General features: G+C 43.8%; 1 protein-coding gene across 1 annotated transcript; it reads left to right on the top strand.

The window, feature by feature from the left end:
* The first annotated feature begins 2,124 nt into the window (after nucleotides 1-2,124).
* On the top strand, nucleotides 2,125-13,544 carry LOC102068529 (solute carrier family 2, facilitated glucose transporter member 11-like). Its single transcript, XM_074554283.1, has 12 exons — nucleotides 2,125-2,181; nucleotides 3,096-3,194; nucleotides 3,616-3,776; nucleotides 5,288-5,412; nucleotides 6,378-6,507; nucleotides 7,081-7,229; nucleotides 9,516-9,703; nucleotides 9,836-9,946; nucleotides 10,443-10,544; nucleotides 10,700-10,775; nucleotides 12,219-12,346; nucleotides 13,292-13,544. The coding sequence occupies exons 1-12, from the start codon at nucleotides 2,158-2,160 to the stop codon at nucleotides 13,496-13,498; spliced, it is 1,500 nt and encodes a 499-aa protein (XP_074410384.1). The 5' UTR covers nucleotides 2,125-2,157; the 3' UTR covers nucleotides 13,499-13,544.
* Nucleotides 13,545-14,940: the final 1,396 nt, after the last annotated feature.

Here is a 14,940-nt window from a genome sequence, read left to right as displayed (position 1 = left end):
GTGAGATATGGCTCAAACACTAATTGAGGCAGATAAACTTTAAAAATCTATCTGTGAACTTCACTCAGCTGGACACAAAGAATATGGATCTGTACTAAGGAAGGCTTAGCACAGCTTTGGATATGGCTAAATGAGCTGATGCTGTGAGATTTCCTGTCCTGAGCACAAACCTGATGTTGAAGTGAAGGGAGACGACCATCCGATTGATGAGCATCGACTCCCATTTATTGATCAACCAGGCACCTTTTATAACAGTGTTCATTCACTTCATGCATATTGCAAAACCTGAGCTCCCGATAGGCTGTAGAGAAAACTTCAGCTCCTCCTTTTGTTTACAATACCTGAAGTTTGTTTACTGAAACCAAGATCAGTGTTCTCACCATGATATGAAAAGTTCTCAAAACCTTCATATCTGTTCCCAGAGCAACCAAGGACAGAATATTGCCTGTTTTTGAGGAAACGGTCTGAGAATCTTGCTGTTTATATAAAAGGTGGCTGAGAACCTAATTATTTACAGGATCAAGCCTGGGAAAGGCTGCTTTTTCCCTTAGCTGAGCACCTTCATGGCCTCTTTCTTTAAGCCATGCTTGAACCAGGCTCTCCACAATGTGACTAAAGGATATCTGTAAGATATCATGGAGCTGCACATCTGATAAAGGGAGTCTCAGAACAGTCTAAGCAGTAACAAGCACAGTCACTAATCACTATGAATGCAAAAGACATCACACAGCAAGAGTTATGAGATTCAACCTACCCAAAGTAGGAATTCTAAATTAAAGTCTGAGCAAAAAGTGTAACTTCCAATATGTATAAATACACAAGGTAGAAGTGGGTGAGGTAAAACATTAGGAAATAGGTGCAACAGGCTGCACTTGAGTGCCCCATGCTGAAGTCCACATGTTATTGCCTGTTTGTGTGTCCCCCCATTATCATCTGAGCAAGGCAGATTCCAGCAGCTAACATGGAATTTTGTCCCTTAGTCAGAGGCACATCATGTGGTTTCAGCTTTGTATAATTTTACAGAAAAGGAAATTCTTAGCATCAAAGGGACAGTCTCATTTGCACTCCACAACAGCTTATCTGCTGGAGAACCTCAACTGAAAATATCCCTCCATGAACTCAGCACAAACCAACAGCAAAGTCAAGGCCGTGATGAGACCCAAGAGTGGCAGGAGAATTAGCTGGGTGGTGCCATACACCACATTTCAAACATTAGTAGGGAACCCAGGAATATTCTTTGCATATGAAATATTTTCTAGTAAATATGACTGCTGGCATCAACTAAACCCTTTATGATTTCTTCATCCTCTCCTTCAACTCAAGTGTAAATGGCAAAGTGATAATTAAGCCATTACCAAATGAATACATTCAAGATCCTCTTAATTGTGAAATAACTGCAGTTAAAGCCTGAGAATTTTCTCTCAGAAAAAACAGGCATCAATCCAGCTGTGGAGGTTACAGCCTCAAAAGAACCTTATTTTTCATTGCAGACACAGAAACAAGTGCACTGACTAGTGGAAATGCCACAAAAGTGCACATGATGAATCTTTCTCACTACCAGCAAAGAAAAATCTTCTATAAACACTTGGCTGGTCAAGCCTGATGTACCAGTGTAGAATTATTAAATTTGCACCCCATTTCAAAATCATGGAGTAGCTCAGTTCCTTCCAGTAATGATTAAGTCACGATGTGCTCCAGTTGCCATCACCTGGAGAGAGAACAGCTCTTCCCTGTGACATGCCAAAGTCCTGCAGTTCACTGCCCAAGCCCCATCTAAGATTCCCAAAAAAGAACCCTAAGTTTCTCATTTATATTGAAAACTGAGCAGGTTATGATGATGGGAATCCTGTTGAAGGCTGTTTTCTCAGTCCCCTGTCCCCTAGCAGAAGGCAGAGTTCATGAAGCACCCAGCTCCTGCAAGGGCCACCATCCTGTTCACTTGGGCTGCACATGTGCATTGGTTGAAATATTTAATCCAGCAACCCTAAACTTTGTACGACAGCTGGAATATGTGCAATTAACTCAAAACCCTCTGAAGTAAAATTTAACTTGTGTAACATGGGGCTGGCTCAGTGACACTGCTGCTGCATCATGTGAGCATTTGGCTCCTTGGCAGGTAGCAGCAGTGAGCAGCAGGCACTGGCTCATTCAAAGGACATGGCTGCCTTCCTCTCCAACCTGGTGAGTACCTGCTCACATCTCCTCTGGCTTACAAAAAACAAAGAAAACATAATCCTAGAGATTCAGGTGCTTTAAAGGTTTTTAATTCCTTTCTTACAGAGACCGTCTTTCCTTTCTGTGTTTAAACATCACAAAGAGCAATGGGGCTTGGGTCCATGAAGATCATGTTGCATTGTCTTTTCTATATAACAAAATAAAATGAAATAAATGAAATGAAATGAAATGAAATGAAATGAAATGAAATTAAATTAAATTAAATTAAATTAAATTAAATTAAATTAAAATTTAACAACAGCTCTGGCTCTTCCACCACTGTGATACTTTACTTTGTCTTCTAAGTTACTGAAAACAATACTAAATGTTAAGCACTCGGATTACTTCCCAAAATAATGAATATAGTAATGGTACAGCAAAAGGCTAAGAAATAATGACATAAATTTTTAAATAAATTACCTTCTTCACTTCATCAAAAAATAATTCATATCATCCACCAGGAGTTTCCATAATCTTTAAAAGGGAAGAAGTGGCATGTATCATCATACATTATGCTTGGGTGTACATTGGTTGCTGTCCATGGCACACAGGGAAAATGATTCCCTGTTCCCCATAGGTCTGACACCTTTATCCAGCCAACCTGTCAGCAGGCACACAGTGAGAGTTGTACTACCAGGAACAACTTTTCAAACTCCTTTTCCTTCTTGCAAGCAGAGGGATGGATTATCTATCACCTTACCCCCATTTGCTCTGGCACTGTGACTGGTGGCTGTGCTTTGGCAGCAGATTAGAGGGATTTTGGAAAATGTTTGAATTCAAAAGGATCTGAAGTGATCAAAGAGGAAGTGGCTACAAAGTCTCTGGCCTTGCACAAACTAGAGCAGTGAGGAGCTGAGGGAGGTTTTATTTTTGCTTTGCAGGTTCAGTTCCGGGGCCTACTTCAAATGATCTTAGTGCTGGGAATTGGGGGCAGTTTCCCATATGGATTCCATATTTCTGTCATCAACTATCCTTCTGTGGTAAGTAGCCATTCTCTGAGGCTGAAACACAAAGGTGAGAGCCTCTGTTCTCCCATAATCCCAAATTTCCTGAGCACTCAGCTGATGTGTCTGGGCCTTTTCTTTGGCTGACAGTTACATCATGTGTAGAGAAATTTTCCTCCTTAAAAGAGCTGGACAGCATTTTCTGTTTGAAATAAGCTCTTGCCATGTGGTGTACAAGCCTCCAAAGGAGGGCACAAGCTGAGCTCTCAGCGTGCTCACCAGGAAGCTCCTGACTGAAGAATTTGCAGTGTGATCTCAGTTAACTTGTTTCACTAAAAAAGTCTCAAAGTAAGTCTGATATGAGAACCACAGGCTTGGCCTGAAGTACAACAACAAAATGTGAAGGGATCTGGTTATCCAGACCCATTATCCAGGTAAATGTTGTTTTCTTTTCCAGCACATCAGGAAGTTTATCAATGAAACCTGGATAGATCGGCACGGCTCTGCCCTCCACCCTGACTCAGTCATGCTGCTGTGGTCCTTCATTGTGTCTGTCTATGGCATAGGAGGCTTCCTGGGCAGCCTCTGCTGTGGCTACCTGACTACAAAATACAGGAAGTAAGTGCTGCTTCTAACAGCTCTGCAGTCAGAAAGCACAGGGAAATACCAAGGGGACAAATAAATCCCTTATTTTTTGTTGAAGCAGCCCTGTTGAAGACCATTGGTTTGGTTTCCTGGCACATCCACTTTTTCCAAGCAGCCTTCTGTCCTGTTTATCTGCCCTCCCCAGGGAGCTGTGCTCTGTGAGGGCTGCAGTCACCAGCACATCACCAGATCAGTGGTGTAGGGTCACATTCTCCCCAAGGTCCCCTCTCATTCTCATAAAGATCTCCCAACTTTACAAACCCCAATGAAGGAGCTGTGTGTCTTGTGTTGTAACACACTATGTGCAGTTACTCAAACACCTGGAAATATCCTTATGTGACAAAGAAGAGTCAGATTTCCATTTAAATGCACTCATTGTGGGGTGGTGACATTACATTAAATATTCAGATCTGCTCTAGTGAAAGTATGGAGAGAGGAGAAAAACAATTGCTTGTAATTTGACTGTAAGATATAATCAGCACCAAAACAAATGTCCAAGAGGCATCTCTGTTCCTGACAATCCATTTTACTGAAAGCCAGCTCCAAACTCTCTTTGCCACTGGACAAAGGAAGGATTCCTCACCAGTCTGGTCTGTTCTCAGTGCCTTGTGTGTAACACCACTAATTTCATTTGCAGAGAAATTGGCAAACATATCTTCTTGGTGTGACCCACTTAAAGATCTGCTCCACAGCACACTGATCCAGGGGCCCCTCATTTGGGTCTCAACAAACCATCTTAACCTGCCTGCAATTGTGTTCTTTCCTGACAGGTAAGTGCCCCCAAGAAATTTCTTGTGGGACACTGCCTCATCCCACACACTGAGAGTCTCCCAAGGCTGCAAAAGGATCCTGAGCCTCTCCCATGGGTTACTGAACACTTGGCAGCCCAGCTGCTGAATCACAGCCTGAACACAGGGGCTCTGTGATCCTCAGTGTGTGCAAGGGGGCTCTGGTCTAACAAATGTCACAGCAAAACCTCTGAGTGCAAAGGACTTGGAGCCTGACCCAGCAGGGTGGTGAACACAGCAGCCTGTGACTCCCACAGAGGGATTTCTGAAATGAAATGTCCTCTAAAAACTCTGTCTGCCATCTCAGACACCCCATTTAGCCAAGAGTGTTTTTGGTATGGGACCCATGGACTCAGACTATTTCTGGGGAAACCCTGACATTTTATAAAGACTTATAGCCATTTCAAAATCTTGCTGGCAAACTGGGCCACTCCTTCCATCTTTTTCCCTACTTGTACTGTGGAAATGCTGACAAACTGTTTAAATTCTAACCTAAAAAAATGTATTAATTCAAATCTAAAAGATCCTAAAGTTTTAAAGAACCATTTTGACTATCCTAAGTTGAAATTATTTCAGCCATTCCTCAAAACAGTGGGAATGGCTGTACCACACTTCCTGTCACAGCAAGAGTAGTCAAAAGAGTACAAGAGGTTCTCACTAAATTCTCAAGGTCTTTTTTTCTTTTTTTTTTTTCAGGAAAAAGTGCCAAATGTTCACCAACCTGATCATGTTGGTAGCTGCACTTTTCATGGCCCTCAGCAGAACAGCCAAATCCTTTGAGATGATTCTGGCTGGGCGCTTCCTCTATGGCGTTGGTGCAGGTATGTCACCATGGCCTGCAAGGCTGAGCTGAAATATTATCATTACCTGAAATAATTAACAAAAGATCCAACTGCTCTGAAATGTTTCTCACAGAAGTCAGTAGACAGACACACACTGTGATGGCTGCAGAATTTTTCCCCAAGAGGTTAAATTCCATTGTCGTCATTACCAGATCTTTGTCACAAATTCTGGGATCAAAATCCCCCTGTGCATTTCCAGATAGAAAGTAAATTTTCTTTCTGAAGCATCTTTCTCTCTTTCTGGCTCTCACACTGAAGTGCACTTTTATAATTAACTCCTGACACTCATAGTTGTAAGAAAAATACCTGGGAAACGTGATAAACCCCATAAGGGAATTCTCCTCAAGCCAGTGTTGGCCACCAGAGCCGACTGCAATGAAAAAACAAAACTGTCCAGCTGTCCTGGGCTTGTCTCTACAGCCATCCTTGAAGAATGGTCTTTAAAGCAAATAAAACCACACACAATAAAAGTGAAAGTGTTTTTTCATTGCAGTCGGCTCTGGTGGCCAGCACTGGCTTGAGGAGAATTCCCTTATGGGGTTTATCACGTTTCCCAGGTATTTTTCTTACAACTGTGAGTGTCAGGAGTTAATTATAAAAGTGCACTTCAGTGTGAGAGCCAGAAAGAGAGAAAGATGCTTCAGAAAGAAAATTTACTTTGTATCTGGAAATGCACAGGGGGCTTTTGATCCCAGAATTTGTGACAAAGAAAGATCTGGTAATGATGACCATGGAATTTAACCTCTTGGGGAAAAATTCTGCAGCCATCACAGTGTGTGTCTGTCTACCGACTTCTGTGAGAAACATTTCAGAGCAGTTGGACCTTTTGCAAGAAATTGTAACCTAAATAGCAGAGTGAATGGAAACAATGTGAGATAGGATGGTCCAAAAAGTTCACATTTTCTAAATATTTCAACTGTTCTTTATCCTCTTGTATGTTCAAGGTTTTTCTCTCAATATACATCCTCAGTATGTAGGAGAGATTTCACCCAAGAAGCTGCGTGGTTTTACCAACGCCACTGTTGCTGTTTTTCTGACCCTGGGAAAGCTCACAGGACAGCTTGTTGGACTACGGTAAATTCTGCAATTTTTCTGTCAGGTCACACTCAAAGTAGAAATGTTTCTCTAACCTTATCCTCTCACCCAGTCAGTGACTGAGAAATACTCTCCTCTTCCTCCCCAAAACATGCCTTAGCTATGCCAGGAGAAAAATATTGATTGTATTTGAGGGAAATATAGTTTTAAATATAGAAGGTAGAAAATTATTTACTCATAATCTGATTTCTTCTTATTTCCACACTCTTTCTAATAGGAGACTTCCCTTCAAAATTCACTGTACTTACATAGAAAGTCATAGCAAATGTTTGGTGTGACCAAGCAGTGGTCAAATGAGTCTCATCAGCTCTCTAGACATTCTACTGGGTTCTAATGATATTCAGAAAGGTTTTCAAAATATCAGATAATTCCTTTAAAATAAATTGTCAAAAATAAAAATAGCCAAATTTGTGAAATCTGCCAAATTTAAATTCAGAGGTTAACTCCAGTGAACCCTTGAATGGAATCTGAGCAATCTTTATCACTCAGAAAAACTTCCTGAACATTCATTCCATTATTTCAGCATAATTTTGTTTCACATACACTTTCCAGGGAGATTTTAGGAAGCGAAGCTTTGTGGCCATGGTTGTTAGCATCTAGTGGACTTTCAGCATTGCTTCAACTGGTCACCCTCCCATTTTTCCCTGACTCACCATCCTACCTCCTGATACAGAAGGGTAATGAGGAAGCCTGCAGGAAAGGTAGAGTGTCTGCTTTCCTCACTTCTTCCCTTCATCTGCTGTGTCCCAGGGAGAGCCTCTGCAGCACAGGAGGCAGGGCAGGGCTGTGCTGCACAGGGCAGGGCCATGGAGCACAGGCAGCACCACAGAGAACAGCTCAGGGACCCCTGGCAATGCCCGTGCTAACCTGGTACCCCTGGCAATGCCTGTGCTAACCTGGGACCCTTGGTACCCCTGGCAATGCCTGTGCCAACCTGGGACCCCTGGCAATGCCGTGCTAACCTGGTACCCCTGGCAATGTCTGTGCTAACCTGGTACCCCTGGCAATGCCTGTGTTAACCTGGTACCCCTGGCAATGCCTGTGCTAACCTGGGACCCTTGGTACCCCTGGCAATGCCTGTGCTAACCTGGGACCCTTGGTACCCCTGGCAATGCCTGTGCCAACCTGGGACCCCTGGCAATGCCGTGCTAACCTGGTACCCCTGGCAATGCCTGTGTTAACCTGGGACCCCTGGCAATGTCTGTGTTAACCTGGTACCCCTGGCACCCCTGGCAATGTCTGTGTTAACCTGGGACCCCTGGTACCCCTGCAATGTCTGTGCTAACCTGGTACCCCTGGCAATGCCTGTGCTAACCTGGTACCCCTGGTGCCCCTGGCAATGCCTGTGTTAACCTGGGACCCCTGGCAATGTCTGTGTTAACCTGGGACCCCTGGCACCCCTGGCAATGTCTGTGTTAACCTGGGACCCCTGGTACCCCTGGCAATGTCTGTGCTAACGTGGTGCCCCTGGCAATGTCTGTGCCAACCTGGGACCCCTGGCAATGCCTGTGCCAACCTGGGACCCCTGGTGCCCCTGGCAATGCCTGTGTTAACCTGGGACCCCTGGCAATGTCTGTGTTAACCTGGTACCCCTGGCACCCCTGGCAATGTCTGTGTTAACCTGGGACCCCTGGTACCCCTGGCAATGCCTGTGCTAACCTGGGACCCCTGGTACCCCTGGTACCCCTGCAATGTGTGTGCTAACCTGGTACCCCTGGTGCCCCTGGCAGTGTCTGTGCTAACCTGGGACCCCTGGTACTCCTGGCAGTGTCTGTGTTAACCTGGTACCCCTGGCAGTGTCTGTGCTAACTTGGTACCCCTGGTGCCCCTGGCAAGACCTGTGCTAACCTGGTACCCCTGGTATCCCTGCAATGTCTGTGCTAACCTGGTACCCCTGGGAATGTCTGTGCTAACCTGGTGCCCCTGGCAAGGCCTGTGCCAACCTGGTACCCCTGGTACCCCTGGCAATGCCTGTGCTAACCTGGTACCCCTGGTGCCCCTGGGGCAATGCCTGTGCTAACCTGGTATCCCTGGCAATGTCTGTGCCAACCTCACTCAGCCCATGAAGACAAGAAGCACAGATGTATATCAGCACATCTAACATTTCCCACCTTGCTGGGCACTGCTTTATTTCTTAAAAAGAAATGGTTCAGGCAGCTGTCTCTTTTGTATTTTTTGATAAAAAGTACTAAAATATTTATTTTGTTTACAGTTAAGTAAACTCCACATTAGAAAGCTGTGCTATACTGACAACCAGACAGACAAAATCCTTCAACTTGCTCACTGCCCCTGCAGCAACCAGATGGCAGAAGCAGCACCAGCACCTATCAAATGGACAGGCAGCCTAAAGGGTTTAATACATGTGGAAACCCAGGGAACGTTTCTGTGTCTGCTCTGGGGTGCCCTGACCCCCAGGGGAGCACTGACTTTGACCCTCATTCATGGAGAAAGGTTCCCAGACTTCAAGACAGACTGGAATCCACAAAAGTGTGAAAGAGATTATAGAGAGCAGTGTAGGGGTATCACTTGGTGAGAAATTTAGGGTTTGGGAATTTTAGTATGTTGTGGATGGAAGCAAGATGGAGGGCACAGGGTTTCTTCTTCATGCTGCTTCTTCCTTCTTCCTCATGGGTTTGGGTGGCATTTTGTAATTGGGCAGAAAAGTCCCCATTGCAGCTCTGTGGGATCAGTTATTGGGTTAAAAGGGAAAATAATACAGGTGTCAGCTCTTAATTGGAGAGCTCAGTCTTAAAAGACCTTGTACCAAGAGATTGTTGGCCATTTTGTACCTTCTAATGAAAAGCTGCTGAACTCACAGCAGTGAGACTGTTTTACTGATCAGAAATAATAAACACCTGAGTCCCAACATGAACTACTGTCTCAAGTGCCTTCAATCCAGACCCAGAAAAACCAACGACTGAAACCCCCACAAATGCTGAAGGAGTTATCGTGGTAGGAAAATCCACTTCCATCTCTGTCCCCTGCAGCCATCAGGAAGCTCTGGGGGGAAGGAGACCACCAAGCAGAGATTGATGACATTATGAAGGAGAAGGGCGCCGTGGCGAGCACCAAAACCCTGCGTGTCCTCGAAGTGCTGCAAGAGCCATCCCTGCGCTGGCAGCTCTACATCCTGCTGATTGTCATGACCACGCTGCAGCTCTGTGGCATAAATGCAGTTGAGTGCTCTCCTCATGCCAGGACAAGAGAGGCAGCACAAGAAACCTCTCAATGTTATTAAACTAGCTTAGAATTGTATCTCAAATCCAACACCTTTTTCACAGGTTTATTTCCTCTTTGTGTTTTTCAGATCTACTTCTATTCTTTTGAAGTATTCCACACAGCCAAGTTTGAAGAATACCTGATCCCATACGTGTCCCTGGGAGTTGGGCTGTGTGAGTGCTTGTCCTCCATACTGTGTGTAAGTCTTTTCAGATTTGACTTTGAAGGAAAAGTTTAATGTGGTCAACAACTGTGCCTTTCCTTTCTCATAACTGGGCTCAGATAAATTTTACATAACCTAAGCCACATCTTCCTGCTTCTGCAAAACCACAGGCAGGATACAAAGTTTTTCCCCAAAATTATTTGCATGAGTGTGTGTCTTTAGACTCACTTTTTTCTGCAAAATAATAATCTTCTGATGTTCTGGATTAGATGTGTGTCCATATGTGGGGACAATTTGACATATGCCAGCATGCAAATGTCTAATAACAGCTTAGGATTGACTAATAAACACAGCTTAATTAATGAATTAGTTTTGAAAAAACTAATCAAATTCATTAGGAGCTAAGAGACTGTCAAATGACACTGATTTGTGGCTATTACTGAGACAAGTCTGCTGCACAGAACACATGGAGAGGGGAGGGATGGTTTCCTTTGAGGCCTGGGGTTGCTGAGCTGTGTGTTCTGCTTTCCAGAGCACCCTCATAGATCGCTTTGGGCGGAAGGTGCTGCTCTGGGGCGGGTACCTGCTGATGTGCTCTGTGCTGGCCCTGCTCACCACCACCCTGTCACTGCAGGTAAAGGGGCAGCAGCCTCCTGGCCACTTCCCCAGCCTCCCTTCCTGCTCCTGAGCTGCAGGAGATGTGTAAAATCTCCAGCCAGTGGCAGGAGTACAGAGCTCTGCTGCTCTGTCCTGTGTAATGATGTGGTCTCGGTGGTCTCTCACTTTCAGCATCGCTTTTTCTGGATGCATTACTTCAGTGTCATCTTGATCTTCCTGTTCGTTGTCTTCTTTGGAATTGGACCGTGTGAGTACATCAGTGCTGATGCTGGGAGGAAATTTGGGGTTGAATTGGTTGGCAGAGGAAGAACTGGCCAGTGCCCTGCTAAAAAGTTCTGGAAATAAGAGAGGGAAAGGCAGACACATACAAGGGGAGACAGGAGAAGGATGTAGACCCCTAAAATTTTATTGCTGATCACATGATCTAAATAATTTAAAACAGTATCATCTTCTCCAGAGGGCGTGAGATAGAAAATTCAAAACAATTTCTAAATTAGTCAGCTAAAAAGAGGATTCTAGACATTGCCAGGTATGTTATAGTAATCATCTTCAGTGACTTAACAAGTCAAGCTTTTGCCTACCAACATGCTCCAGGTGGAAGTGGCCACAGGAGCCAAAAGAGGTTCTATAAACCCTGCACCAGTAACAGCTACCAGGGTGTGACCGTGCTCACAGGGGTCTGAGGGAAGAGACGAGGATCTGACTCCATGTTTCAGGAGGCTGATTTATTATTTTATGATATACATATATTAAAACTATACTAAAAGAATATAAGAAAGGATTTCCTCAGAAGGCTGGCTAAGAATAGAAAAAGAAAGAAGAATGATAACAAAGGTTTGTGGCTTGGACTCTCTGTCTGAGCCAGCTGACTGTGATTGGTCATTAATTACAAACAACCACATAGGTTAATCAAAGGTCTACTTGTTGCATTCCACAGCAGCAGATAATCATTGTTTACATTTTGTTCCTGAGGCCTGTCAGCTTCTCAAGAGGAAAAATCTTAAAGAAAAGATTTTTCATAAAAGACTTTTCATAAAAGATGTCTGTGACACCAGTGCCATATGGAACTGCACACACCCACTGATACCAGAAAAACTATTCCAGTACATACAAGAGAAACCTAAATTAACTGCTGGATTCCATTTCTGGAATCAAGGCCTTTCACCCTCATAGCAGAGGCCACCTACCAACAGGTGACCTATTCTGTCTGTCTGTCCCCTCTGCCATGCCACTGGGAGGAGCTGCAGCAGAAGCGAGGAAACAAATGAACCTGGTTATTACAGCGACCTTAGACGGTCACTGTGGTGAGAGAAGGACGAGAATCTTGTTCCTTGATCAGAAGGCTTGATTTATTGATATAAGATATATAATGCATTATAACTATACTAAAAACAATAAGAAGAGAAGTTGCAGAGAGCAGCTATGCCAAGAATAGAATAGAAGGAATGAATAACAAAGTTCTGTGTCCAGGGAATGTGTTCCTGAGCTGCTCCTGTGATTGGCTTTTAATGGTACACATGGAAGATGAGCCAATCACAGGGACCCCTGCTACATTTCACAGCAGCTGATAACAATTGTTTACATTCTTCTTCTGGGGCTCTGCTTCCCAGAAGATGGACAAATGTGAAAGAAAGGATTTCTATGAAAAATGTCTGCGACACCTGGTGTGTGTTTGGCTTTGCTTTTCCAGCTGGAGCCACCATATCTGTGATGGTTGAAATCTTCAGCCAGTCATACAGACCATCAGCCTTCCTGATTGTTGGCTGCATCAACTGGATGGGACTCTTTGTACTTGGGATGATTTTTCCCGTGATTGTTGTAAGTGACTCTCAGAGGATCCCCTTCCCAGGTTAATCTATTTCTGAATGCTGACAAGGGGCAAAATAACAGCAATAAATTGCAATGATGTGCAAAGCTTAGTGTCGGATTTTCAGCTGTTTGAAGGGCCTGGAAAGGCCCGGAGTGGCCTTGGGGCAGCCCGCGTATCGAAGGACGAGAAGAGGCTTCAGTTCTTCTTTCGGTTTTTATGTTTATTAATTGTTTATCTAAAAGATGTTCTTTCAGCCCGACAGAGCTCTGCTCAGCAGTCAGCCATGAGCACACTGTGCTGCCCTCCGGACAGCCACCTATCTTTATACCCATGGTTACGTGTACAATATTTATCATTTTTCCCCAATACCATTTATTCTTATTGTCGGGTGCACTTTTAGTAATAACCAATCCAAAAGTGCCACCATCACCAAAGAAGATGGAGGAGAAGAAGAAGAAGAAGAAGGACAGGACACGCCCCAATTCCTCCATCTTACTTCTCTAAACCCCCCTGTACAGAAATCCTAAACCCTGTGTTTCACTCTCTAATTAACTGATCCCTTCACCATTCACCCCGGTGAAACCCTCCTGTCCTCATACAGGTGTCGTCTCCTGTGTGGGATCAAAGTGCAGCCACCAGACACTTCTGGAACATTCCAGGACTCCCGAGCCCCCCAAGGGTGGTCTCGGTGGCTCAGCATCTCAGGACTGAGATCCCACACTTAGCACTGTCCAAACACCAAACCTGCTGAGAAACCCCCAGGCTTGTCAAGGAGCAGCAATTGGACTCAGGTCCAACAAGGCCAGTGGGAACTCCTGGGTTGGTTCCTGTCCTGGACTGCACTGAGCACACCTTTGAATTTAAATTCCTAAGACACAGGCTTGCACTAAAGGGCAGGGAAATAGAAATTAGTTTATTATTTTCCTCACATTGTCTTGCATTTCTGCCTGCAGGATAACCTTGGACCCCTCTGCTTCCTCATCTTTTTGGGAATCCTTGTTGTATCAGCAATTTTCATCTACCTGTATCTTCCTGAGACCAAGGGAAAATCAATCATGGAAATAAAAGCAGAATTCAACAAGCTGAACTTTGGGAAAAAAGAAACCTCTGTCACTGAAAATAACCTTCCTAAGGAACAGTTGTATTGCACCAAGCTCTGAATGTTCAGAGAAGAAATTTGCATCTCTTAGAAAAGACAGGAAACAATGTTGCAATAGAACTAAAAAGGAAACATTAAAAACAGACTGCAAGCTCTTCTGTCTCATTGGTTTTTTCTTTTTTAAGATAGATATGAAACTCATTATTCTAGAGTTACACTAAGCAGGAACCTGCTGACAAACAGCTCAGAGTGTCAGAAATACAAAAGAATAAGTGAAATATTTTAAGAAGAACCAAAGTAAAGAATGATTAAAAATGAGAAACACAAAAGTCTAGTGTGGCTGACAGGCAGCAGAGGGAAAAGCTAAATAATGGTTTAGGTGACCCAAGATGATACAGAATAAAAATTAACACCTCAAATTCAGAAAAAGGTTTCAACATGACGACAGAGAAAAGCATTGAAAGTGAAATTTGCTGCACAACAGTCCTGGAGATGTAATGGAAATCTCAGTGGGAAACATCCCAGTAACTCTAGGCAGGACAAGGACCTGCTAAACTGAGATATTCTTGCAGGCAAAAGAAGTGAAATGCTGCTATAAAATAAAGCAGGCTCTGGAGAGCATCTCTGGTGTCTAAGGAACTGATTTCCAACCTGCTGCATCCACTCCTGGGGATTACATCAGATGTTTGCACAGAAGAAAGAGTTTGTTTTGGAAATGTTTTTCTTGCTGTGTAAGCTAGCTGGGAATAACGACTGATTGTTGTACCCAGCAATAAAAATAGGTTGTGAAGTTCATTGGAAATAGTCTAAGTTTTTCCAAGTGACCAATAGCAAGTATAGGATGGCTGTAACTAAACACTTCGGATCATGCCACCTGCTTTCCTCTAACCACTGAAGAAAAAATGAATCAATATTACAAACTACAGCTCCTCTCCTTGCAGATGGAGGGGTCACTTGTGTTTGTTTTTAACACTTTGGCTTAGGAAACCTACCCTGAAAAGGCTTTTTGGAAACCAGATTTTATTTCTGGGTTTTTTTAGGGTTTTCATTATTTTAAGAGTGCATACAGGAAACACAATCCACAAACGTGGGCTGGAAATGAACACTGACATTTCATCTCCTGACTTTTAGTTTGCTGACTTTTTACAACAAGGGTGCTACAGTGAAGGAACTAACTTAAAATCAACACACCCCACACAATCATGGAATGGATTGGGTTGGAAGGGACCTTAAGGATCATCTAATTCCACCCCCTGCCATGGGCAGGGATGGCACCTTTTGGGTCAGGTTGTTCAGGCCCAGTCAACCTGACCTTGAACACAATCAGCTTCAGCACCTTCATAAAGAAGTTTTCACAATTAAAAAGTGTTTGCTTCAATTACACCATTTAGTGCAAGCTATAGAAAGCCTAGAGAAAATGGAGTGAGTAGAAAAGTTCATTACTCAGAAACTACTGGGCACAAGGACACCCATCACTTTTAACATGGAGAGATGGTCAAACCA

Source organism: Zonotrichia albicollis, chromosome 18 (assembly GCF_047830755.1).
Source record: "Zonotrichia albicollis isolate bZonAlb1 chromosome 18, bZonAlb1.hap1, whole genome shotgun sequence".
NCBI classification, from domain to species: Eukaryota; Metazoa; Chordata; class Aves; order Passeriformes; family Passerellidae; genus Zonotrichia; species Zonotrichia albicollis.
The sequence above is the reverse complement of the archived record's forward strand: the minus strand, read 5'-3'. Positions and strand labels throughout refer to the sequence as shown.